At 44.1% G+C, this 26,907-nt stretch overlaps 1 protein-coding gene across 1 annotated transcript in view; it reads left to right on the top strand.

Moving 5' to 3' along the window:
- adam12b (ADAM metallopeptidase domain 12b) overlaps positions 1 to 26,907 on the top strand; it is a 49,052-nt gene that overhangs the window by 13,784 nt on the left and 8,361 nt on the right. The window contains 14 exon segments of the mRNA XM_068741095.1: positions 10,759 to 10,837; positions 12,539 to 12,615; positions 13,309 to 13,498; positions 14,112 to 14,177; positions 14,794 to 14,865; positions 15,198 to 15,367; positions 15,470 to 15,554; positions 17,163 to 17,311; positions 22,201 to 22,378; positions 23,282 to 23,371; positions 24,029 to 24,224; positions 24,342 to 24,450; positions 24,882 to 25,080; positions 26,655 to 26,732. Of these exon segments, the coding sequence (XP_068597196.1) occupies positions 10,759 to 10,837; positions 12,539 to 12,615; positions 13,309 to 13,498; positions 14,112 to 14,177; positions 14,794 to 14,865; positions 15,198 to 15,367; positions 15,470 to 15,554; positions 17,163 to 17,311; positions 22,201 to 22,378; positions 23,282 to 23,371; positions 24,029 to 24,224; positions 24,342 to 24,450; positions 24,882 to 25,080; positions 26,655 to 26,732 (1,738 nt within the window).

The raw sequence follows: 26,907 nt of genomic DNA on the forward strand, positions 1-26,907 counted from the left end.
GCAGCAGTTGCTTCACCGTGCAACATTGATCACTGGCAAAGTTGGCCAGCTTCAGATGATTAATGGTGGTCATGGGGGACATTCCACATTAGTCTTGATTAAAGACTTCAATAGCACTGTCTCGAGGACCAGTGTGTGTGTGTGAGAGAGAGAGAGAGAGAGAGAGAGAGAGAGAGAGAGACGAGTGGAAGGAGTATCAAAGATGTATAGTTTGGCCCACTTTTGGAAGTTTTGCTTTCAGAATAAATGTACAGTCGATGTTTAAATGACCAGTGGCAGAACCGTGTGGCGTGCAGGTGAAACACTGGCAGCCTTATCCGAAGGTGAGGAGCTGGATCCCGGTACGTACTGCAATGGTGAGGGCAGTCCGCTGCTCCTTAGGGAGCGTTTGACCGTATTTTGGTTTAAAGTTGTTCAGCCTCTCAAGCATTAAAGTAGAATCACATTTACTGACCTATTTCTGAGTCTGCTCTCCCATCTACTTGAAATGAAAGTAAATTACAAGCATCTGCAAAAGGACTCACCCACATCTGGAAGAAAATGTCCAGACAAGGATAAAAGTCAGCTCTTGGGTTCAAGATCGTAACCCTCTGTAAAGAGTGATTGCTGATCAATGACTATTCAGGACAGCATGAATTTATATTTCAAGTTTTATCATTTTTATCTTAACGTTATTGTGAGCGTGGCAATCCGGCTGATCCCTTTGTTGTCGGCTAAATGATCGGGATATTTTGGATTACACCTATTTTGATGATGAATGCTGTCTTTTTTTTTTAGATGTATTCATGTTTTCGTTCAATGAATTTGATCGGCATCATTGCCGTCATCTTTATTCAATATTTATTTGGATTTTAAAACTTTGCCTGAAACAAAGGAAATTGGCTCAATAATTAAAAAGATTTTTTGTCTTTAAGATATTCTAGAATTTAACTGAAGCGTTTCACGTTCATAGGTATCTTTTCCCATCGAAACGCAACTATAATCAACTCTGGACAAAAACCATGTATTTCCCAGTGGCAGCATTTCCTTTCATTCTTCTGTGGCAGGAAAGAAAAGAGGAAAGGGGGGTCCTTCTGCAACACACGGCCACATCTGAACAGCATCATTATGGTTCGGACAGAAACAAAATCCCAACAGCAACATCCCTGGTGTGCTGTCAAGGACGATGCACCTCATTTTATTAATACAGATGACGACGTCCAGATCTCTCTCGATGTGTGATGCTGACTTTTACTCCGTAATTATCGAGGTCAGACGAGGAGCTCCCAGGTTTCCTGTTACTGGACCTTGGCTTGTGTGTGAAGCCATCCGTGAGCGGCGTTTTAACTGCGTATGTGAGTAGCTTGTGTTTGCTCATTTGTTCGGCTGGCTTTAATTTGGCAGCCTGTACTGACCTACTGGCCTGCATGAAGTCATCAAAATGAATGGATGAGGATGTGGAACATTTCGGAAGTCTTGTTTCTTCTGCTTCTGCAGCTGCTTCTCATTTAAACTCCTACTTCCTCTCTTCCTGTGCGTCTGTGATGAAGTTGTTATGATGCCCTCTTCCTGTCATGTGACAAGCGGCCCCCCCTTTTGCTCTCACACGCTCCACACTCTCTGTCACAATGCAACATGAGTCAGTGGGAAATGTTGGACCTCAGGCTTCAATTTGGTGCCAAGTCTCTGTGTGATTTTACATTGGATGCCAAGACATTTTGTTATGCCTGCCACAATCAATTTCTGTGTTGCTATAGGGTTGAGACCCCCCCCCGTCAGCTACACCCCCCATGCATCATGTTTCATTGTCGTGCTAGTACTTGATATATCAATTAGGGTTCGATCCAGTAGTTTGCGTAGCTCTGTAATCAAGTATTGAAACCGGTCTGGCAGCAGTCCTTTCAGCTGTGGCGTTTCTGACAGAGCCGTTTGAGACAGAAATGACGGGACGCTGTCCTGCAGCATCTGTTCGCTATTTTGACCAAAGACTGTCACAGATATATTTCATACAAGTGCCTGGGAACTGCGTTAACTTGTGGAAAAGGGGCTATAATATGTGACCCTTTTTAAAGGCAATACAACAACAAACATGACTTTTAGTCAATGTTATTCAACGGCTCAATCGCCACATGGATTCTCCCCAGCAAGCAAGCCTTCAGAGAGCTTGACTGAGCTTCCCGTCAGCTGCTCCTGCGCGAGTTCCGAGTTGAGTTGTTTTGTCGGTCGTGTCATTGACGCCGCACCCACGATGGAGAATGTGGGTTAAGATGAAGAGATTTATATAATTAACAGATCGGTTACAGTTGGTTCAGATATCAGCGCTGAGATTCGACCATGTTCCTCGTGTCTGTCTCATGGTTGAATGAAGATTCTTCCTGCTTCGTCATCACGTCAGTCCATCCCCTGAGGGTACGTATTTTTGTTATCAGGCTGACTTCCTTTCTCCTTTGTTTAGTGTCCCATTATAAGAGCTACACAGAAACACGTAGGATTGGTTGACCTCGGTGAAGATGGATGCTTATTTTGGCGCTACTGTACTTTAGTTTTTTTATTCGTCAAGGAAGAAGAAGAAGAAGAAAGCTTTATTTATCATTGAAACGTTGATCACTACAAACACACTGCAATGAAATTCATTCAGGTGAGCAGAGATGCTGTGATGGAATGGCAGAATGGGGCTATGAATGCTGATTGGGCATAATATTCACATGAATCATTTATATCCATCATCAGGAAACGCATCCAAGAGAGCACGGCATGTGAGTGATTACGCTACATCACTGGACACATTTGTCAAGATAATAAATCGCATGCATGAAATTTATGATATAATGTACTTTGATGTTTTGTCTTTGACAGGATGCGGCCATTAGAGTGTACTTTGTCATTAAATTGCCGTTCCTAGGCTGTGGAATCAAGCTGTTATAGGCTATCACAATTGTTTCATTAAAAAAAAAAAAAAAATCCCAAAACCCGTAGCCGTAAAAGCTCGATATAAAAGCTTTAATGAGAAATCCTTCACAAAGTAGAAATTGTAGAAATTGCTTTTGTGTTCTCGTTTATAGCTCGGCCCAGAATGGGTCATTTGTGGCGGACCCATGAGAAATAAGGACCGTTTTGCCTGAGACTGCAGCTGCTTCACTGTCTCACTTGTGTTTATTTGATATGGTTAATACCAGAATGTATCATTCATCTCATTTACCAGCCCATACAGGTGACATGGAATACATGTAGGGATTATTGATATTGCTCTGTAGCATTATATTACAGTACATATGTTATTGATTCAATTGGATGACAGTTGGGTGAATTGGATAAATCCATATCATGCAATGCATGCAAGTGAGACGCTTGATCAACAATTGTTTTTGGCTTTTGTTTACCTCAGGTGAAAGGTTCACAAACACGCACGAGATAGCTCTGTGCACGGAGAGGAAATAGATGTTCAATAGACAATAAATCCAGATGCGCTTTGGGGAAACAAGATAGAGAGGAAGTGCATCATGCGAAATCACCGACGGAAGCGAAGCTGCTTGTAGCGAGCATGTGTTGAATCTGACAACGCAGCGATAGCAGCACAATGGATCCACGGGCTGTGTGTATAAACACAGAGGCTAACAATAAATATATATCACCGCTTTGTTGGAGACACAGATCTGCAGAGAAGCAGATAAATGTAGACTGGATGCAAAAACTACTGAATGGATTTCCATGAAAGGTGGTGGGAGGATGTGTCCTGGGTCAGAATAGACCAGAATTAGATTTTGGTGTTAATATATTTACTTTTTTTGTTTTTTGTTTACTTCTTTGACATTGTAAAATAGTTTCACAGTTCCTTAATTTCTAAGAGATTCATATTGAATCTTGTTGAATAAAATCAGACACATTTTAAGGTGTTTGTTTCAGTGTGTCCAATTTTTTGCAGATCATTTAAACTAAAGTGTGTGCTGTTGCAAATCTAGCAGCCTTAAATTATGATTCCCGATAAGACATGATTCGATTTCAGTGACCTGTCGGGCTTTCGCAGAAGCAATAATCAGATATAATTGCTTGGATTATTTGTTTAGTTGCTGCAAACAAACTTCAAACCCCTTTTTACATTTAGATTTAAAAAACAACTGCCAATTGTCCTCTAGTTTCTCTACATCTTCAAAGTGTAGCCAATGTTGTCTGAGGATGATAGGCGACATCCTTTCATGGAACTTTTTGATCGACCACTGGCTTTTTGACTCGTTCCTTGTTCGGTAGATACGTGTAATGCAGTCCTTTGTATTTGAAATCATTTTGTTACGCCAGCCGTAGCTGTCGGAGAACAGTCGAGTCAACTCTCGGCTAAAATACATAAATAAATAAAACGGGGGTTTGATTAAATGCAAGGACTGTTGTTTTTCCACCTGGCGCTCCCTCCAGCGATTGACTGAATTCCCGTCGGCCATGACGGCTCACATTGCTCTGCATCAGCATCTATGACAGATTGTTCACCCTATTACTGATGTTAAAATGACACATCGGCACCGCATGAAACTTTCCATTTACACCGTGTTCGCTAGGTAATGGGGTGTGGAATGACAGATTGCATGCTGTTATCTAATTGGAGAGTCATCTCCCCTTCCTTGAAAGTGTCACGTTTAACGAAGGGAGACCTTTTAAGGGGAGGCGCATTACAGCATTAAGTTTAAAGTGTGTAAAATGTTAAGGTCATACAAATGTATGCATGATGTATGGCGTGGATGCAGAAGATGGCTTATATTAGCAGGTGACAATTTATTTATTTTTACAGGTTTTACAGACCAAGAGAGAAATTATGGTGCGAGTCAAAAGAAAAGCAAATTACGTATTTTTTTGCTCAACTCTGAATTGCATATTTCCCCTGCAGGAAAGCATGAGTGGCTGAACAATGAGGCTGCCCTGGGGGGGGGCACCATAGATTAATTGGACAGATAGGAAGCCTCTGACATTAACATTTATGCATTTGTTTACTCTTATCCAATGAATAGTAATAGGCCACCTCCCTGGAAGACCCCTAGTCGCTCATTAGTTATGGTGTGTAACTTGTGGGAACATTAAAGCAAAAAAATAAATAATCTCAGCACGAGGCAGGAATACAAAACTGTACAAAATAATACAATTCAGCTAAATTCCATGTTTTTGGAGGTGGGAAGAAACCGGAGAACCCGGAGGAAACCCACGCGGGGAGAACTTACAAACTCCGCACAGCTAGGATTCGAACGCGGTACCTTCTTGCTGTGAGGCGACAGCGCTGACCGCTACATAAAAAAAAAAAAAAAAAAAAGAATTAATAAAGCAATGGATGGCAAAAAGAAGGATTATCATTAAACGATAAGATTACTGGAGGCAAAAAAGGAGAAAACCTCAAGGTGTCAAAGATGACATACCTTGAGAAAAAAAGATGATTCTTCAGACGTGCAGGAATAATGTGTGACCCCCCCCCCCCCCATGCCACAAATGGCTGCATTCATCTTCAGGCATGCATCATTTATTATTTTCTGTTAAGTGATCGGGAGCGTGTTGCATACTATATCAAGAAGTCGACTCTGAACACCTCAAGCTTCCGACAAATTGATGTGAGCGCACGGCCATATAGTCATTATGCCTTCTTGTTGCTCCTGTCAGCACCCATATATTTTCTTTTGGTAACATGCCAAGTCGGCATGAAGGAAATCATAGCGTCCTGCAGCCCAACGCAGGAAAATACATTTGTATTTCCCAGTGAATATAAATCTTTTCCTGTTATTTGTAATTTTTGAGGTGATTTCTTTTATTATTATTTTTTTTTTATGCGAGAGTGAGGCAGCCTTCCGTAACTGCATCACTACACCATGATTTATCATTGACTGCTCCTTCTAGTGCAGAGAGCCTTGTGTCTCCCTTTGTGGCTTGTTTCACTGATGTAATGACGCTCTTGCCTTGGGCACTACATCCCACGCAGAGAGCTTTTCAAGCCCGAGGTGGGGGGGGCATAAAGAGAAAACTGTTTGGATGATTTCACCCTCTTTGTGATTGATCTGTCAAAAGGCAGGTTTTCATTTAGACTGATTGTAAACTCTAAATCAAATGAAAGCACTCGCTGCAGTTTATAGATTTTGGGACTAACCACTCAGAATGAGTGATTGGTGCATTTTCTATTTGGGTCTTTACGCTTCTTTAAAAAAAAAAAAAAGCTTCCAAGTGGAGTCGTCTGCTTGTTCTTTCAGAACATCAACCTTAATTCTTTATATCTTCATAAATGTCTCATCTGGGCCGCTGAGAGGTTTCTGCAGAATGATTTTCAAAATGAACAAACAATCGTATGATTTTGACCAAAACAAAGTGAGACCTTGACTCTTTGAGAAGCTCGTTATGTTTGTATAAATTAATATTTTAAATGGAGCAGCCTTCGAACCCCCCCCTGCCATGAACAAAGTAGAGGCGAACAAAGCCGTGGGGTCCATCTGTGCTTCCATGTGTCTTTCAGTCAAGCTTTGATTCTGCACGATAACACACAAAATACTTTACATTTGTAAGCACAATAATTTATCTTTTCTTTGTTATTGTTTTATTTATTTATTTATACATCTTCTTAACCGCTTTGTCCGTTACCGGGTCGAGCTGGAGCCACTTTCCTAATCCAGGTCACGGGGCTACGCTGGAGCCTATCCCAGCTGTCGAGGGGCAAGAGGCGTGGTACACCCTGGACAAGTCGCCAGTTAATCGCAGGGCCAAACAGGACAGACACCCAATTACTGTTCATCCGTTTTGTGCTCTGATGCCTCTTTAAAGGGTTAATGTTAGTGAATGCTGCTGGTAACCGGAAGCTTTGACTGCTAAGCGCGGTGAGCCTTGTGTTGTGTTGGGTTATGTACATTTAAACATTCATTTCAAAGTGTTTGGTGTCAACATCATTAGGCTGTTGTCTCAATGTATTTATATTATTTCTTAGGAATATAGAATTTATTTTTGGAGCAAAATTATTATTCTTATTGATTAACTCTTTTTTTGGGGGGGGGGGGGGGGGGGTTCTTAGTTTCAGTTTAAGTTTAAGCCTCCCCTTTTAATATTAGGGTTATTAATTTAAAATTGATAAAATTGACAATAATAAGATTATACTTTTTTCCACAATTTATATGAATATATTATGAAACAAAGCCCGACGTACAAAGTCCAAAGCCTCCAATTCAGTTCAGGGGATTTTTCTGTTTTGCTCCCACCCCCTCGCCCCCCCTTTAACTTTATACACGCCAGTAAACCCACTACAGCCGAGCTCTAGCTGAAGGGACACTGAGCTGTATGTAAATCAATTTGGAACGCATTTGTACATGGAAATAGAATTCGCCTTGTCAACCACGCCTCTTAACTTCCTCCTCATCTCCCACTGTGTCTGTAGGAGGCTGCTCTTTTACAACTAAGGCATATCGCACCATAAGTAGCAGCCATAGGAAGGCTTGGGGTGAGGCTGGCGGGCTGGAGGGGATTAAAAGAAGTCACTGAAGTTAGCAGTCTTCAAAGGAATGCAGAGCAACTGGAAAAATGAGCCGTGTTTCTCTCAAATGGTTTAACGCTTAAGGGGCTTCGTGTAATGGTGAATTATTGCACGAGGCACGGAGTCGCGTAGATGCAAATGAGGCTCCGTGCTTTAACGTTTGCACGGAGCGTTGTGGTCTTTGGATGACATTAAAAACGGTACATCCTGTTTTGGCTCCTTCAGATTTTCCCTTTATATAGCAGCTCCTGCGTCTGCTGGGTTTGATGTGTTCTGTTCCGGCAGCCAAAAATTTTTTTTGTTCAGCAGCAGCAGGAACAGTTATATCTACGATAACGACAGATCCAGAAAGTCAGGGACAAGGAAGGTGGCGTTTCGTCCTGGATTATTCTGCTGCGTCCTCTTCGCTGTGGGACCTGCATCGTGCTTGTCATAAGTCTGGCAGCAGCTCATTCATTGATTGTAAATGAAGTTATGTTTTCATGGTTTCTGGTGAAAAAAAAAACCCTAAAACAACTAAACTACTTTCAACTCCCTGGAAGGGCGCAGCGCTGGTCAATCAATTGTGAATTATTTTGTGCTTTAAAATGAGAAACAGTCAGGTTTGTGTCATAGACGGTAAATAAAGAGAGGGAGGGATTCAAGCTGAGAATCTGAGAAGTTATTTTCTGATAACCTCCATGCAAGCCGGCACGGCATTGCCAGACCTTGTGTGAATTCAGACCCACGCCTTTATAAATGCAGCACCCAGACGGGACAGAGGCAAGGGATGGAGATAGCGAAGCTGCGACGCTAGCCTTTTGGTTCATCTTCATAACCCCCCCCCCCCAGCAAGGGAGAGAATGCCAGCATCACAAGTAATGATTAACATCCAGACATCACCACCTTTTACCAGAATTCTAATGCTTTTTAGATGCATGTCCACTTGTATTGCACTGGGTTTACAAATTTGCACATCATAGTGAAGTCGACTCAGATCAGATGAAATATGTAAGGCACTGAATGAAATAAGCAGTAGATTATTTTACAAGACAAACAACCGTATCTTCTACTTCCAGGAGGTGCGATTAAAGAGCTCAGCATTTATCACAATTAAACTGGTTGACTGTTGGTGACGTGCTCATTAGATGTTGGGCTGCGTCTAATGAGTCGCAGCACACACCAGGAGCTTTAAGCCAATGGCATCGACTAAAAGTAATTACAGGAGATTGATGTGGCATTTGTGAAAAGGAGCACAAACAAACTGTTAGGATCAATCAGAAAAATGAAGGCGGAGCCGTGGATGAGCAAAGATGCATGCGATTGGTCCACATGCCTACAACTCTGGCAGCCATATAGAATGAATATAAAGTGAGGGAGACGCAAGCGTCTTCCTCACTTTATGGATTTCACACATCTACCCGAATTCTGGTTTTGTTCTATTCTTAAATGTAAATTGTGTAGTCGACTTTTTGTTTTTATTAGAGTAAAATTAAACGCTACATTTTCACCGGGTGTCTTTTTAATTTTTCTGTACAGTTTTGCCTTTTTAATACTCAATTGCATTTGATTGGTTCTTTCTTAAAAAATAAAATAAAATAAAGATATGTTGTTGTTGTTGTTGTTAAGAAAGGGGCTATAATCAAATGAAAGATTTCTGGTATTCAGAGGGAAACTTGCCCACTTCCATTCCTGCCAGATATTTAAGTGCAATGGGGGGGGGTGATGAAAACGTCAATTTCCACTCATGTTTTAAATGCCCTCAGGAGAAAGCAAAACCAAAGTCTGTAATTTGTGTGTGTGTTTCCAACCTTTTGGATTTATTTCTCTGTGCTGGGTTGTAAAGCACAGACACATAAGAGCAGTGGAGGCATAGGAGCTGTGGGCATGTGATCTAAGACAGTCCAGCGAGGCCAGAGGGAAAGTCTTCAAGCACAGAAAGCAGCCATGGCATCATAAACTCTGTGTAAACACTGTGTGTTCCTGCCAAAGAGTTGATTACTGCAGATTTCATCATGTAAAACCCAGCTTTAGCGCCGTGTATGTCGTAGTACCAAGGAGCGCTAAGCCGGCGCTCCCAAACATGTCACTAAATACAACATAGGAGCATTTGCTTGGAATTACTGTGTACATGACTCAAATCCCATTTTACTGCCAACACGTCCCGTAATAGAGCATTTAGAATATTCCTTTCCAGCAGAAATATCATCGTTTTGTGTTTGTGTTGTTACTGTTCAAATGTCGCTAAGCATAAAAATATGTGAACTTTTTCGCACAGAGCAAACACGACTGATGTGTCGTCCATTTTTAGTGAGACATACCGGGATCTGTTAAAGCCATTACCAGCAGCCGGCTCATCGGATTTGCTTCGGAGCTCGCTAATGGCATGATAAGACACATTAAGATGATAATAAGTATTTACCGAATTAAATTTGATAAGGCTGGGGCCGCAGAGGGTTGATCCTTCTTTTACACAAATACAGATACAGTATTCAATGATGCTGAATTATGGAAAAAGTTCATTCCAGTCTCATTTGATTGTGATTTGTGGTGTATCCAAGCTATGTGTGGCAGAGAAACAAATGATTCCCGCAAAACCCGATCCAACTCCCCTTCTGTCTTTCGGAATCCCGTGGTTTTCTAGAGGGGGAGAAAAAAAAAAGTCAGCCAAATTGGGATACTTTTGCAAAACTTTATTTTGACCTGGCAGAAATGCTCCTAGGACGCACACTTATTGCAAATGTATTCAGCTTCGGTCACTAGTGACTTAAAAAAAAATACAAAAATTGTAGAAGAATCTTAGCTCCGAAAAAAAAAAAACGGATTTGTCTCTCTCTCTCACACACACACACTCACACACACACACACGCACACACACACACCCTCTCCCTCCCCGATGCCGGTGTCACGCAGCTCTAAATGATGGGTGTTCCTGCTACTCCTTTGAGAGGGGATTGCGTTCTCTCGCTGTGTCCATCTGCTCATTGCTTTAGGCGGAACACCCTCTGTCAGTTTAAAAAGTGTCCACAGACACACACATGAACACAGAAATGTCCGTAACATAATTACCTCAGCAGGCTTTTTGCTCAGTCGTGCTGAACGCCAGGGAGAACAAAGGACGCGTGGCAATCAAATCTGGCCATGCCTTTCTTCCACACTCTACATGCTTCCAATCAACTCTGAATCTATAGATGATCAAATAACGGTGGCGTTTTCCGAATCGTCTTTTAACGCAGACGTTTTTTGCATTTCCTAATAATATATATATAAGAAAAATAAATACCCGTGTGTCGCCTGTTTCATTTGTGTTGTTCTCTCCTTAGGGGTCTCTTTGCGAGCCATTACACTGAGACACATTACCGGGAGGACGGAGGCGCAGTCACCGGCACACACAACTTCACGGTACGGTGGAACCCGAGTGCGTCTGACATTTATGGTCCAGCTGGTATGCAGCGGTGAGGCTGACATGCAGTCAAGCTGCAAAGTCTGACCCTTTCAAATATCCACGTATCCACAGATGTTGTAGTAGACAATCAGCATCATAGATGATAATTCATAACGTGTTTAACGCAGAAATCAAAGATATGGATTCATGTATTCTTTAAATCCTTGTTTCTTTGCTCATCCCTGTAGCTTGATGAGTCGCTGACTGGGATGCGGCCACTTTAAGGATAAGCTGTGTTTTATGTTGGCTGTTTTCAAGCCAACGTTGCCATCAGGATTTTATTATTGAATCCCCTTTTAGCCGCAGATCTATTCCTGACTCCGTGTTTTATTCCACGTGCACACGGGCTGTAAAGCAAAGTGTCTGCTACGCTTTAGAAAATATTGAAAGCTCCAAGTGCTTGAAGTGAATTTCAAATGCATCCCTGCTGTTGCCCACAAAGGCTTTGAATTCTACAATGAAAGGTTGCGGAGGAGGCCTTGCATGTTTGTTGCACCTCTGTGTCTCCTTTTTGAAGTTGATTGACTCACCGATTAAATCTGGATTGACACGACTGCTTAATTGAACGGTGGAACACAGTTTATTTATAGCTCAGAGGAGAAATGTTTGGAGATTCAGCAGCCGATAAGTCTTTTCCCTGCAAAGTTCTGCAAACAGAATGTTCCACTCTATCCTTTATAGCACAAGCGTCGCACCAGGCTGTTGAAACAGCAGCATTAGCTTAGATTAGCCTCACACGTCTACACACATCCAGTTCCAGATGTCTTTAAACGCAGCAATCGACATTTATTAATCATGGATCAGACAATAATATAATATATAATAATAACCGAAGTCCTTAACAAGTAGCTGCTTTGCCGAGGGTCCATTTATTTAAAGAACTGAATCTTTATAAATGGACAGTTAAAGAAATCTTTCATTTATAATGAATTCCTCATTTGGAAGTCTCCGATGGTGCGCGGACAAACGGCGACGATCCGTTTCCCTGCCTGATGTTTTCTTCTCAAGTTGAAGTAATCTAGGTCGAGATGATTTTAAACACAGAGCTTAACACAATAAATCATTCCATTACCACCCAGCTCAGAAATGTTTTACTTCTTCAACAGGAGCTGAAAATGGAAAACAAATCTCTCCCTGTATTTCCTTTGATATTAAAGATTAGAAATGTGCACGGTGACTATTAACGGCTCATTTAAGGCAACTGGAGTGCTGCCTGACATTCTTTATACTTGTTATTTACTTATTTTTCCCTCCACTCAAACAAAAAAAAAAGCTTTCATAGCATCAGAAGAACCTTAAATGTCATCCTTTCCTTACACTAGGCCAAAAAACAATCACATTCAACTGTCGTCCTCCCCCCCCCCCCCCCCCATCTGTTTCCCTGCTTCTCTCTTCAACTGCGTGAGTTGCATTAATTAAAAAAGGCATGTTTTTATGAAGACTGTTCTTCTTCACAGCATCCGAATTCCAAATCACAGCATCAGCACAGTCCCGCTGTATCTTGTCCTCTTTTGCGCTTTTGATGCCACTTAAGTGCAGTGACAAGCAGGTTTTGTCCTTTGTGAATACAATACATTTTTAATGATATTTCCCATTGGGCGAAGCTGTCCTTCGACTAAATGTTTTCATCTACCGGATCTGAAATGCTTCTCTTTCAGAATAACTGTTACTATCACGGAGCGGTGCAGGAGCATCCACACTCTGACGTCACCCTCAGCACCTGCTCAGGCCTTCGGTGAGAGACGTAAACCATCGTATTGTATTCGAACGGCATCTCGCCGCTGCACTATGAGAGCAACGCACCGCGGCAACATTTACATTTACTGGAGTCTGTATCCATCCCATCACTCTTATGCCCCGAAGCGTGCTGTCAGGAAGTTGGTGTTTGCAGTACGGTAATAGGAGAAAATATCACACGGAACGGCCTTGTCCGGAGAGGCAGCCGGTAAATAGTCACTCATTTCAGCACTAATTGGCATCTTGCTGGAATAATTGGGCATCAGCAAAAGCTAGCAGGCAAAACTGACACAGGGATTGTTTAGGTTCCCATGGCAACCTTTATACCAGCAAAATAACTCTCATTAAAATGTTACATATATATTACATGTGTGTATGTGTGTGGGTGGGTGTCTTATAATTGGTGTAATAAAGTGTTATATTTAGTGAAGTATTATTGATCTGAAAACAAAAGTAACACAGAGCAAGTCACTGAGCTTTTTTTTTTTTAAGTTTGAAAGAGCTTTTGTGCAAAGAGTCATGAGTAGTTTTAACCACAACACTGGTGTTTGTTCGGCTTAGACTCTCTGCTGGGAGAAAAAAACAAGCATGTGACTTCTGTAAAAGTATTTTTTTATAGAAACGAAATGAAACTGGTCGTGCTTTGAATCCTCTTCTTCATACTTGTGCTCTTGTCTTTTTTTTTCTCCAGAGGCTTCATCGCTCTGGAAAACAAGGCGTTTGTCATCGAGCCAGCTCCGGGCCGTAGTGACGGCGCCCACATCATCTACCGAGTGGAAGAACTCAGACTGTCCCCCGGAGACTGCGGCCATGCCTCCAACATGTCCTCTGTTGTCCCTGAAAGCGCCATCGCAAGCCCCTTCCAGCCCTTCCACGCGAGGGTGAGAGTAATAACATCATGTCACAGTTCAGAGCTTTAATTTCATCACTTTTGTTGCATTTTGTCAAGATTTCCAAAGGTGTACGGGGAATATTTCCTTGAGATAAATGAGTGTTTCACGCCACATTGACAGGAGGACACGTTTGGAAACTTTCCCAGAGAGAATTTTCTTTGTGTTGACATACTTTATCTCCCCTTCGAGCCAAACGTCCTGGCTCATGTATGTTTGGCCACTGATGCACATGAAACAGGTGCATGGAGCATCTGCCACTCTTCCCAAGATTTAAAAAGGCTCATGTGAGCCCAGAAAGTGAAGCTTATCAGCATGCAGTACTTTTAACGTGACCCCGACAATCCATCCTTTCGACCATAATAGATGAGACTGGCCCCAATGTGCATTTGAATTATTATTATAGCTAAGCTATTTCACATATTGCAAACTTAGAAGTATCTATGTAAGTATTTTACATCACATCAGTTGTGTGTCTGTGATGTTTGTGGGTGCTTAAGATTCAAAGTTGTGAAATCTTTATGAGGAGCAGCAGGTTCACAAATGCCTTTGACAAACCGCTTTCCAGCACGTCATCAACGTTTGATCTCTGTTCTTACTTCAGCGTAAAAGGCACACTCAGAAGACAACCAAGTATGTTGAGCTGGTCATCGTTGCAGACAACAGAGAGGTAATGTAGCCACTTTATTTCCCTTCACAATTAAAGAGTTTGAACAAGAGAAACAAGCCTTCATGTTGACAGTAAAAAAAAAAACAGAAAAAAAACAGGGGGAGCCGTAGTAACGGGAGGGGAGGGGGGAGGGGAGGGGGGGGGGGGGGGGAGTTCGGCCCGAGCTGCAGAAGTAGGTCAGTGTGCAACGAGCACTGTGGTCTCCTGGCAGAGAGTCTCCGTTTAGACAGGAAGTGCTGATTCCCCAGTGAAGCAGACAGGAAAGAGGAAAAAGCCGTGTGAGATAAAGGATTCTCCCATAAGCGCTGACATGCTCATTGTGCCCCCCCCCCCGGCTGCCCTCTGGTGTCTGGACTTCAAACACAGGGGGTGAAACTTCACGATAGTTTAGGTCCAAACTTTTATTGGCTGTCAGATTCAGGTGTGCCTGCTTCCTATAGCTGTACCAATCGTCCCTCTAACGCCGGGGGGGGGTTGTGGCTCCAGACGGACAGAGCTTGACAAGCTGCATTTCTTCATTTCATACCTGAAACTACCTTTTCGGGAGCGCAACGTCTTGCTGTAATTGTTCAAACGTTTCCATTTCTAACTGGTTACGTTAAAATTGTATTTTCAGTTTCAGAAACAGGGGAGCGATTTGGAGAAGGTGAAGCAGAGGCTGGCAGAGATCGCCAATTACGTAGACAAGGTGAAACATTCTCTTCCCCTCGCAGAGGAGGGATAAATCACCGTTTTTAAATCGGAGTGTTGCGAGCAGCAGAGATTGATGTCAGGACTGTGTGATATATTAATGCCCTTCCTAAACAGCTGCTCAGTGCAAAATGCTGCCGATCGGTAACCAGAAGATGCGTGAGGATTTGGAAGCATGGATAGAGAGACGTGGAAAGAGATATGATCCGATGATGATGATGATGATGATGTTCGAATGTCTTTCATGTGTGGTCTTTATAAATCTCCTGCAGCTTCGACACACAATGTCTGCCCCCCCCCCACCTGCTGATCAACTTGCTCCCCTTTCAGTTCTACAGGGCCCTGGACATCCGGGTGGCCCTGGTGGGTCTGGAGGTTTGGAGCGACTCCGATAAATGTCCCGTCACCCAGGACCCCTTCAGCACCCTGCACGAGTTCCTCGACTGGAGGAAAGTCAAGCTTCTGCCTCAGAAACCTCACGACAACGCCCAGCTCATCAGGTTGGGATTTCACAGAAGCACCTGAGCTTGTGTCTGGTGCAGCCACGTGGATTCATCACCCCCCCCCCCCCCCCCCCTTTCTCTCCTCGCCTCCTTGTGCAGTGGGGTGTATTTCCAGGGCACCACCATCGGCATGGCCCCCATTATGAGCATGTGTACTGTTGAGCAGTCTGGAGGCATTGTCATGGTGAGTATGAAAGCTCCCCGCTGCAACAAACAAGACCTGGTTTAAGATGAAAAGGTGCTGGGGGGGGGGGCGCATTGTTGCCGTTTTAACGAACGGTTCTGGCAGGAAATCGTGCCTTTACACGTAATGATATTTGTGCTGGCGCTCCCTCAGCATGTATGACCTCACGAACACCCCAGCTCGTAGGAATGAGTTGAGATGCGTTGGCTCCGGGAAGGATTGGAGAGCAGGCACTTACCCTTGTAAGGTCATGTGGAGCGTTGCGGCCGTGCCTTCCCCTGATTGGACGCAGGATAAAGGAAAGGTCACGGCATTTAAACCCAAACCTCGTTTCCATTTTTATGAGCTGAGATGAAATTTTAATGCGACTTGTTTGAGTCCCAAAGCATTTGTTTTAAACCCCCCCCCCCCCCCAGCTACACTGAAGGATTGCACAGTGCAATCTCTCTGCCTGCCGGGCTGTTAGTTTACCCGCTGTGGCGTTTGACACCCATGCCAGAACACAAAGTGGCCATCAGCCCAAACTCATTACATGCTAGCCCAGATGTCCGTCCGTCCGTCCCCCCCCACTGATTAATAGATCTGCTGGCTGTGGTGAGGCTTCTCCACATGTTTGTTTGCTGTCTCCATTTCTTACAGATGACAGATGCTTTCAACCAAGATTAAAGGGCTTTGTATCCAGTTAGAGGGCGGCCAGATGATTTCATTTCTCACCAACGTCTGTTTTAATCTGCGTCAAATCCCACATGTTCACTCAATTTTTAAATATTACTCATATTCTGAAGCAAACACGGCCTTTGTGTTTGAATGTTTCCCCCTCGGCAGCAAACTGTATCCCACTCTTATGAAAGCTTGCGAGGTTCTTTTCTCACCTGGCTTGAAATCGGATCACGAGAACTACCGGGGCAGTTCCTGCAACGGGCCGCATCAAAGTCTCTCCGCCATGACAACGGCTGATAGTTGCTTCAGAGTAATGAATGCAGCTTCTAATCCGTCCGCGTTGGCTGACTGATATCAAACGCGAGGCGCCCAACAACAGACGACGCACACGCACACATAGACGCTGATAAACGTGACAGGAGCAGGGGGGGGGGGGGTCTTTTTCTTGTTAAACGGTGCTGCGACTTCAACAGAGCCAAACATGAAACGGCTTTCTGTCAACCCTTGACGTACGGCGCCGCCTCCAAAGGGAGCTCGAAAATATCTTCTGGTGCACACGGCAGAGGAAATCTGAATAACGAAGCGTCTTTGTTAAATATTTAACTGCGCATTTATCCATAGTAAGGCTGCAATGTGCTTTACAGACGTGTGACATAATCGGCTGACTTGAATAAGGAAGATATTATTTGCTTGATCTACACAATGAGCAAGCAGAAGCCTGAAATGTGCCTCTCCAAGAAGAGACGGCTGAACTCCGTTGAGTCTCTTTGAGTGACACGAGCAGCGTCAGTCCAGGATGTAATTAGTGCACTTCATGTCTTCATTCACAAGGTCACAAATGCAGGCCAGGTTTCGGGCAGCCGTCCTCTCGCTAAGTCCTGAGGCACTGGCAGATGTGGAGGCGATGACTATGTTCTAATGTTCTGGACTGGTCTTTTTCCATGACAGGACCATTCTGAGAATCCGCTGGGTGCAGCTGTGACTTTGGCACATGAGCTGGGACACAATTTTGGCATGAACCACGACACCCCAGAGCGCGGCTGTGGCTGCAGGATGACTGTGGATCGTGGGGGCTGCATTATGACTCCTTCCACGGGGTGAGATTTTAGCTTCCAAGCAAAATGTGTGTTTGTGAATTCATTATAATGCCCAAACTTTATGGAAAATTGTGTCACAGAATGTGTATGCTGTTCGGAAATGTCCCCCGCGTCGCATTGCTGTTGCAGCGCTTCCGCCCAGATTTTGGATATTTGTCATTTTTGACATGATGCTTCATTCTTTATGTGTCTATTTAAGGCAGGGGCTCAAACACAAACAGCATGTAAACAGGCGCAGGCTTTGTGCTGAGGATAAAGCAACTGGTCTAGCATTCTGCTCGTGTTGGCCGGGCCAGCCTGATGGCAGTGCAGCTGCCAGCGATGGACTCTGGGGCTGTTAGCAAGCAGATAAGACGAACCAACCTCGAGCAGATTCCACTGTGGCTCCAGCGACACTCTGGCGTTTTTTTAAGAATCTGGCAAGTCGTGGATGAACGCGGCCACGATAGATTTCACTTTTAAAATATCGTAAAGAAAACTGAGCCTGGAAAATACTGCAGTGGCTCCCAGAGTCCCAACCGGGACCCCCCCCCCCAAGCCAACATTAGCACAAGCCTACAGCTGTCTCACACATTAACATCAGCGGGACTTAAATCATGCACTGTAATGGCAATGTGTCCACTTACTGGGAAGGTTTGCCAAATCTTGAAACATTATTGTTTAGCCAAGAATATTATCTGTTAGCCGTCCAAGAGTCATGCGTGCCATGACATCGTCCAGCCGGGGTTTGTTAAGTTATGGCGGATTCTTTCTCCATCTTAGGAGAAGCAGTCTCAGCGGTGTACAAAAGGTCACAACGAAAGCTCTGTTTGCCTCGCAGTGAAAGGATGTAGGCTTTAAAACCTGCACCGCATACATTCATGAGCGATAGCAATCCACTTGATCGATATGCTGCTGTTCAGATGGAGCCTTGCATTCAGACGTATAGACGTCCTTCCCTTAAAAAACAATTATGCTCTCAGGTCAGCAGAGACACAGCAGAAGAAAACCACTGATTTTGTTAGATTACCTGAAACTACCTGTTTTTTTTTTGTCTCTCTTGCTTTTGCCAGAGTTTCTGCATCAAAATGTGACCTTATCTGAGGTCAAATCTCTCAAAGACATTTTTCTCTCAAATTGCATTTCCCGGAGTCTGGATTCCCAGCTTCCTGTTGCGAAAACTAGCCGTTTCACAAACCAATCTAGGATGAATTTCCCTCCTTATATATGTTGTTTTTGTGTGTGTGTGTGTGTGTGCATTTTAGAAACTTCCTTTGACCCTCAGCAGAGATGCCTTCAGAATGTTGAACAGATTGCTGCAAAGCGGCGCGGCTCATTTGACTGGCTGTTTTGGGATATTCTCGGTTTAGACTTGCTAATGGAGGGAAAGACTGGCTGCATCTAAATGACATGATTATCAGTGACGCTGCCATCTGCAATCAGGGCCAGGACACACGCGGAGAGTCGCTTTATGCCTGGATAGGCAATGGCGGAGAGGGAAAGCGAGTGATTTCATTTGTCTTTTATCTCCCTCGGTGGTGAAGCAGGTAGAGAGAGACAAAGGGAAGATATAGAGGTGAGACACGAACAGGAGGAAGATGACAATGATGGAATTATTGGGCTGTGAAGACCAGCCTTGAGAGATTTGCAACGTGGAAAGGCGAGGGACTGAGGCGAGGAGCAGACGTTTTGCTGGACGTTCAAAGTGGGGGTGTATTTTAGAAGTTGAGCTCAGAGTTGCGTCAGTGGGATCATAAGGCGGCGGGCTCAACGGCGCTGCTGAGCTCGAAGACGAAGCGCAGCAGGAAGCTGCGTTTGCACTTTGAGGACAGAGCTGAATTCTTTGTTAACAGGATATGAGCTATCTTGTCACTCTTGTTATTTTCTTGTCAAAATGTCATTCTGCCGAGGCAAGGAGGGAGAAAGCTAGTCGTGCTTGCTGGTGGATTTGTAATCATTTAGATTGTGATATTTAATCACAGCGGGCTCACAGCATAACATTTCCCAAAATGTCAGACCTGTCTCTGCTGCTCGGCGTTTAGACGGCTTTTGTGTCAGTCAGGGAGTCTATAAATAGACGGAGCTACACAATGACCCATTTCAAATGTTACCGCTGGGTCGAACGCCAATATTACTTTACATGCTTTATGTCTCCAAGCTGTAGCCAGAGGTAGAATGTTTTCAGTTTGTCTTCTCTTGTGTCCCATCCTGATGAAAACGGTATCTCAGAAAACCCTCAGAGAGAAATTATTCAAATTTGGCAGAAATGTGCAGATTATTATTATTATTATTATTATTTATTAGAGGTGAAAGTCGGCGCGTCCAAACGTCTTTCGATTATATTGTCCTGAATGCCTTCAGGGAGTTTCCTCAATTTGGCACAAACCTCCATTAGGACTCAAGGATGAGCTTGTCGGAATTTAGTCAAGGTCACTTTGACATGCTAGAACACATCTTTTACCTTTACTCAAGAATTCATGCTAATTATGACGGTGTGTGTGTGTGTGTGTGTGTGTGTGTGTGAACTGACCAGGTTGGCTCTGATTCAGCAATGCTTTTGTCTTCTGTCCTGTTCATTAACTTGGCTGCCACAGTCAATAATATGTCACATCTGGCTTTCAAACATTATCAGCAGACAATGCTGCTGATAAAAAAAAAAAACCTAAACCTAGAGAGGAGGCAGAAGTTCCTTTTAAACCTACACTTTATTACCTAAAGCGGCAGAGCGGCCGTATTGTCTCAGCTGTGATCAGACCCAACTGCATCATGGGTATTTTGTCTGCTGATGGAACTACAAATAGTTACTTACTCCAATTGGTGAAAAACATAAACTATTTACAGGCTGTCAACATCTTTTTTTTCCCCCCCCAAGTACCTTCTCTCCACGAGGCAGCGATCGTAGACGAAGAGGATTTATTTTATTTTTTTGCCAAGGTTAGATTCCATCATTTCACATGCCTGATTTCTACACTCAGTGTGTGTTTTCACACCACGCAGTGTGAACTCTCAAACAATGACAGCTGACGATTTTTTCCACCAACATCTTCTTTGATTATATATTTTTTTATATGCAGTCATGTATTGTTTATATCAGAAACCACATTCTCAGATGCTCTAGCTGCACTGTGCGATATAGTCTCAGTTCCACATATACATATTTTAAATACTGTTTATTGCTCATGGGCACGTAAAAACACTCTCCATAGTCAGCGTCTGCACTCGCGTACAATGAACAGTAACGTTGTGCCTTTACTTCCTGTTTATGGAGATACAAGTCATGGATGTTCATACGCCGTCACGGGCCAGAATGGACACCGATCAACGGGGGCCCATCGTGGCAGCTGGAGCTGTCTGCGAGGATTATCGGGCACAGATTACATCTTAATTCCTCATTTGCTGAGATCGGTGTTTAATTAGATATTTCCATTCTTATTGTATTGTTTGTTTTTTGTGAGTCATGTTTGTTGAACGTTATACTTGGACAAGGAAATCCTGATTCCTGAGGATAAAGTGTGATTTGGGATTACGCTCAAAGACTCTCCTCTCTTTCTCTCCTCAAGCACAATGACTGTATGGGGAGGAGAGTGATGGCACTGAATTTAACGTGCATTTATCCACTGGATCTCATTGAGAACAGACTAAATGCAAGAGTACCGCAGCTTTGTTTGTTTGTGTTATTGTGCCATAATCCAATTTTTGGGATTATGGCAGCAGAAAATACAGGTAGATTGGCTTTTGGTTCATGGGAAATAAAAGCATTTAAAACTGGGAGGCTGCCAGCGTGACTTAAATGATTTCACTAGAGGGTGGCTGTCAGAAAAAAACGATTTTCTGCATTCTCGGTAAATCGGTTTTCTGTTGGTCAAACAGCAGATTTCTTTCCTGTTTAATGTCAGTGTTATGTCCGATCATCTCAAGAACAGCCACCCTATCCCCAGTCTCTCTCACTCTCTCACACACACACAGACACACACCGTCTGTGCAATGCCAGGCTTCACAAACACATCCTGCGTAAAGCTGCACTTTCATCAGCTTTGCAGGCAGTCTCCGTGCCCTGTTGCATTTTAAGACCGCATTCCATCTGTCGCGTGTGTTCGCCATGTTTTCGGTCTGAATTCGAGCTTTTAGAGCATCAAAAGCCAGCTGCCTCGCTCTGTGCCATATTTGCCAATCCGCTCTGCTCGCCATTGCTGCCCGCCACATCCTCTGTGTGAAGCTCGACTATGTCCCTCTACGGTTGTGTGAGCCGTGACATTCTCTCCTCGCTGCCAAAGCTGTGATTTCCTCTGTCAGTCCTTTTGTTGGGTTGTTGTTTGTCGCCTGGCATCGAGCACGATGGTGAATTTGCATCTCATTTTTTGTTTTTTGTTTTTGAGGAGGGGGGCGGGGGGGGGGGGCTACACATTTCTCATACCCCACATCAGCAATTCTTATTTGAGTCTTTGATTAATCATTTCAATGCAGTCCTCTCTATATTATTTTGCATGCGCTCCATCTTTCCTCGCCTACCTGTGTGTCTCTCTCTCTCTCTCGGGAGGACTATTCCTCCGGGCGTCACAGCTGGCATATCGCTTCATCTCTAAAGCCATAACATTTTCTTATTGTCGATATGAACTCCATTTTCCCTCCCCACTAAATTCGACATTAGTCCGCCCCTCAGGTGGGTGATACCAAGGTGTGAAATTAAACATTGTAAATATTTTCTGGTTTCAGGGGGGTTTACTATTTTATCAAGGATTCACTCATACATAATTCATCGACATCGAACCCAGTCCTGTTATTTGTGCTCTTCCCTTCAATCCGTTGTTTAAATCTTCATGGGGTGGCTAGGATTGGTTTTCTTGAGGATGTCGCTGCTGGAGAAAACGCATTCCGTGTCAGCCGGTAACGTTCTTCCTTTCTCCCTCTAGGTATCCGTTCCCAACAGTTTTCAGCACATGCAGTAAGAAGGACCTCGCTGCCAGTCTGGAGAAAGGCGTAGGCATGTGTTTGTACAACGTGCCAGAGGTCAAGGTGCTCTATGGCGGGCAGAAGTGCGGCAATGGCTACGTGGAGGAAGGAGAAGAGTGTGACTGTGGCGAGCCAGAGGTGAGATTGAGAGTCAAGGCCTTCCTCTTTACGTAATCCAGCGGAGCGGATTGGTAGGTTTGTGAATCACTGATGATGATGGTGATGGTGATGATGGTGACTGGGGAAAGATAGGGTCAGCTACCGGGTGAAATGGGAAAATTATCCCAATGAACAGAGTCTAATGAATCTGCCATTGGTTCTCAGACTCCACCCAACATCCCGATTAACTGAAGCGCCTTCAGGAAAAAGACCTTTTGAGCAGGCAAATGAACGGTCATCAATGAACTCTTTAAACCGGACTGTCTTTATTTGGTGAGGTGCTGTGAAGTGTTTAACCACCAAACCGCCAGCTGCATTATTTACATTTACCGACTGCACAACTCATTATTAATTAGCCCATTATATCACCGCCGAGGTTTGCTTTGTTTTGCGCGTCGGCCCTTTCATACAGAGAGATGAAAGCCGCCGTTTCTGTGCCCTCTGATCAAGCAGCCTTATGTCGGTGCCAAGAGGTAAACAGCCAGTCTGTTAAAGCCATGCATCAGCTGAAAATGAGAACCAAGCAGTTCCCTCACCATCCTTTGTCATTGCCTTCAAGCCAAAAAGCAAACCAGCCATGTGGAAGGAAGATAAAAAATGATACGTGACACTTCTGGCCAAAGGAAGCCGATGTATTTGGGCATCCGGTAAAAGATAAGAAAGTGCAACGCATGCCTGAAGTCCTTTACGGCTTTACGCTCCTTTCAGTTTTCTTGCAGATCCTCTCTAGTCGTATATCTCAAAGGTCTACAGGTCATTATAATCCACATGTGCCCTGCCCTGACCTGAACGCCTTGATCTAACGGCTCATATATGAACTCCAGAATGGCGATCAGCTCCACGTGTGGTTTATCATTTGTCATTTTTCTTCCCTTTTTCAAGGAATGTATGAATCCATGCTGCAACGCCACCACGTGCACGCTCAAAGGAGGCGCCGTGTGTGCTCATGGTCAGTGCTGCGAGGACTGCCGGGTAAGACGCTTCATCCAATCCTTTGTCTGTCTTAAACATTTTCCTCCCACCGTGGACCTCTATTGGTCAAATCCAAGTACTCAAAACAAATGATTACGATTAGATTGTTAGTGTTACATACTTCATTTGTCTTTCTGTGAAAAGCAAAAGTGGTTGAAGATGCTTGAATGATTCTGTGCAGCCTTCTGTTTTGAGTGAAATGAGTTCATCCTGTGCGTTTGAGTATAATGGTGTGACTCATGAGGCGTCAGCGTGGTACACAGCGCTGTTCTCGAGCCTCATGCTGTGGGTGTTTGTGATCTATGCGTATGGCTCATCTTGAATATTAAAATGTGCTGCCAATTTTAAATGTCATTCGTATGCCTGAATATCCTCCCAGTCCCTTCCCCACTTCGATCACAGTGGCAGTCTGTCTGCATCAGACCCCCCCCAAAAAAATAAAAAAAATGACCTGAAAGCGTGCAGCGAGATGCTGCAACACAAAATGAACAGAAGAAATAAGAAAACCAATCAAGTCTTTTGAAAATGTGTTTCTGACTGCCTACGATCAGATCGCGTTGTAGCAACATGTTCGCCTTATGATATATAATATTATGAAGTCAGTGATGTTGATGGACCTGCCGGTGCGAGCTCTCACTGTTCTGGGTGCGTTTGCAGCTGAAGCTGGCTGGCACTCTGTGTCGACAGTCCGGTAACTCGTGTGACCTGCCCGAGTTCTGCACCGGTGCCAGCCCTCACTGCCCCGCCAACGTTTACCTGCACGATGGGCAAGCCTGTCACAGCATCGACGGCTACTGCTACAACGGCATCTGTCAGACTCACGAGCAGCAGTGCATCACGCTGTGGGGGCCAGGTACGTCGACGGCGAGCGATATGTCGTGCCATGACCTTCGCTGTTGTAAGGAAACTTTCTACTTGATGCCGATGGTTATATTGAAGTGTTTTCCCCCCCGTCCGTCTTTGCATGCAGGAGCCAAACCTGCGCCCGGGATATGCTTCGAGCGAGTCAACTCTGCAGGGGATCCTTATGGGAATTGCGGGAAAGACTCCAAAGGGTCCTTTGTCAAATGCGATGCGAGGTAAGACTCCACAGGCAAGAAGTCGCTGAGGGAAACTAAAGTGATTAGCTTAAGTGGCGCGATTAGCACTTGTGATCGCATTGCGAGATCTGACATGTGATCTTCAAACAAAGGTTTACATGGAAGGAAAATGTCAACTGAGAAAGATAGCGGCTAATTATGTTCTAAGAATGTATCCGTTAATCATTTGCTGCTGTTCTGATCCCGATTGTGCTAAAGATCTTCTTCCCTTTGGGTGGATTTTGTAATCAGGCTCTTTGTTAATCGATGTAATTGCTTTAATGGCCAGAGGAGAAGAAGCGAAGAAGCGCCGCAGCTCTCTCCAGCAGTCCTTCATCCTTCTCACCAGTCGCCCATTGAAATTACTTTTTAATTGTGTGTTTGTTTGTTTTTTATGTTTGCAAACCTACATGCGTATATGTTGGATGCAGGGATGCAAAGTGCGGCAAAATTCAGTGCCAGGGAGGAGCCAACAGGCCAGTGATCGGGACGAACGCCGTTTCCATTGAAACCAACATCCCGCTCCAGGAAGGGGGGCGTATTCTCTGTCGAGGGACACATGTTTACCTGGGTGATGATATGCCCGATCCCGGACTGGTTCTGGCTGGCACAAAGTGTGGAGACGGCATGGTGAGTGATGGGTTGCTAGGGGACAAAGTACAAGGTCAATTCATGAAATGTTAAGACTCAGTGTCATGGGAGTGTGGCAGAGAGAAAGTGCATTTTTTATTATCGTTAATCATTGAGCCGTGTGTAAACAGCATGCTCAAGGACGCACAACTAGAAAAGGCCTGTGTGAGTTTTTAGGAGTTTCTCTTTCCAGTCGCTGGCTGCATGTCAGAGACTCCTCTAGTTTGGAGTAACACTGTTGTGTCGCTAGTTGTCTCTCCGCTTGAGCCTATCAAGATCTCATTCCAAAATGGCTTTCATCTTAAGAGGCTGCGTGTGTGAGGTGTCACCGACTTCCTCTGCTGACTTGTAGCAGAATCCAGGTGTATAATAATATACTGTACAGCAAAGCCGGTAATTGTTACTCTGTGCCTGAGGAGTCTTTTCACGCCACAGACCTTCTGGCGCTTTGTGATGGAAATTGAACAAATCCATTTGTGTCGGGGATTGTGCTCTCCGGCTTTTTTCTTTTTTTTTTTTTTGCTTGAGAATATTGCACATTTTGGCGCGAGGCCCGGAACTGGCCAGTCCAAACTTGTTCCTTTGCGGATGGATACCCATGGTGTTTCCTCAGTAGTTCTCAGAAATGCATGATTGCAAATTTGCTAAAAACCCTGCAGATGTGGACCCTGCCTAAGAAAGGGAGGGGGCTCTGCATCTTCATCTTTGATATTTGGGCCAATGTGGAAGGGCTGCCTCCTGCTATAGAAAGAGTTTGTTGTTGTTCAGAGCGGCTTCATTAAGTCTGTGCACATGATATAAAAAGATATAAATATTAAGTGCATGTATTCATCGTCTCTCTCTCTCTTAGATGGCATTTTTAGTGTTGCGCTAAGTCGTTCACAAGAAGCAATCCAGAATTTAATGCATAACAAGTGAAAAAAGAAATCCGAGTTATCTCACCTCCCCTCAGCTGGCCGATCAAGGTGTGAAGTGGGAGTGGCGGGAGGTTTGCATCTTTAATTCCTCCTAGTCTGAGGTCAAAAAGGTGCGAGGTGGGGGAAAAAGCTTGCACAATCCAACAAGCGGCTCTAAAGAAACATGCTTGGCAGCCTCTTAGAGTGAAACCACATTGCGAGATCTCTCGGTCAAACAAGGATAATGTCGTTCACCTCAATGCTTCTGCCAGGTTCGCTGGTGTTTCTGCAAAATGTCAGTATGCTCCACACACTTATGGGGGATCTTTTGATAACCTGACTGGCAGGGGCAGGGTGAGGTCTCTGTCACGGGGCCCTTGTTTCTCTTTAAAAACGATTTTCTATTTTCCATGCCAGGAGGGGCATTAAGTTCACACCACAGCAAAAAAAAAGAGAAAAGCTGCAAAACTGCTTTGCGTAAAGCGGCCTTGTTTTCTCTGTACTGCTATAAACAGCTGCATTTTTCCAGCCTCCTGGTTTTGTAGATCTTGAGGATTCAGAGCTGCCTTTTATGTCTTCACCTCATGAACTGTCCAAAGGGAATTGTGTGATACAGCTAACGTGTATTTTTGACATGTAGTGTCTCCATCCGATCTCTGATCTGCTTTTTCCTTCAAGGTGTGTCTGAACCGGCAGTGCCAGAATGTCAGTGCCTTTGATGTGCACGAGTGCTCGGGAAAGTGCAATGGACGTGGGGTGAGTGGGTGCAAGCGTCTTCCTGCCAAGGAATAATCCACTTTCTTTGTTCGTGTTTCTCATTATTACAATTTTGGGTCAATGAGGTAATATTAGCCATCGGGGCAGATTATTTACAAGCTGATTATTTACAATCTCGTAAAAGATGTTTGGATTCTTACGTCCTGTAATCGAC

This window comes from Brachionichthys hirsutus, chromosome 7 (assembly GCF_040956055.1).
Source record: "Brachionichthys hirsutus isolate HB-005 chromosome 7, CSIRO-AGI_Bhir_v1, whole genome shotgun sequence".
Taxonomy (NCBI): Eukaryota; Metazoa; Chordata; class Actinopteri; order Lophiiformes; family Brachionichthyidae; genus Brachionichthys; species Brachionichthys hirsutus.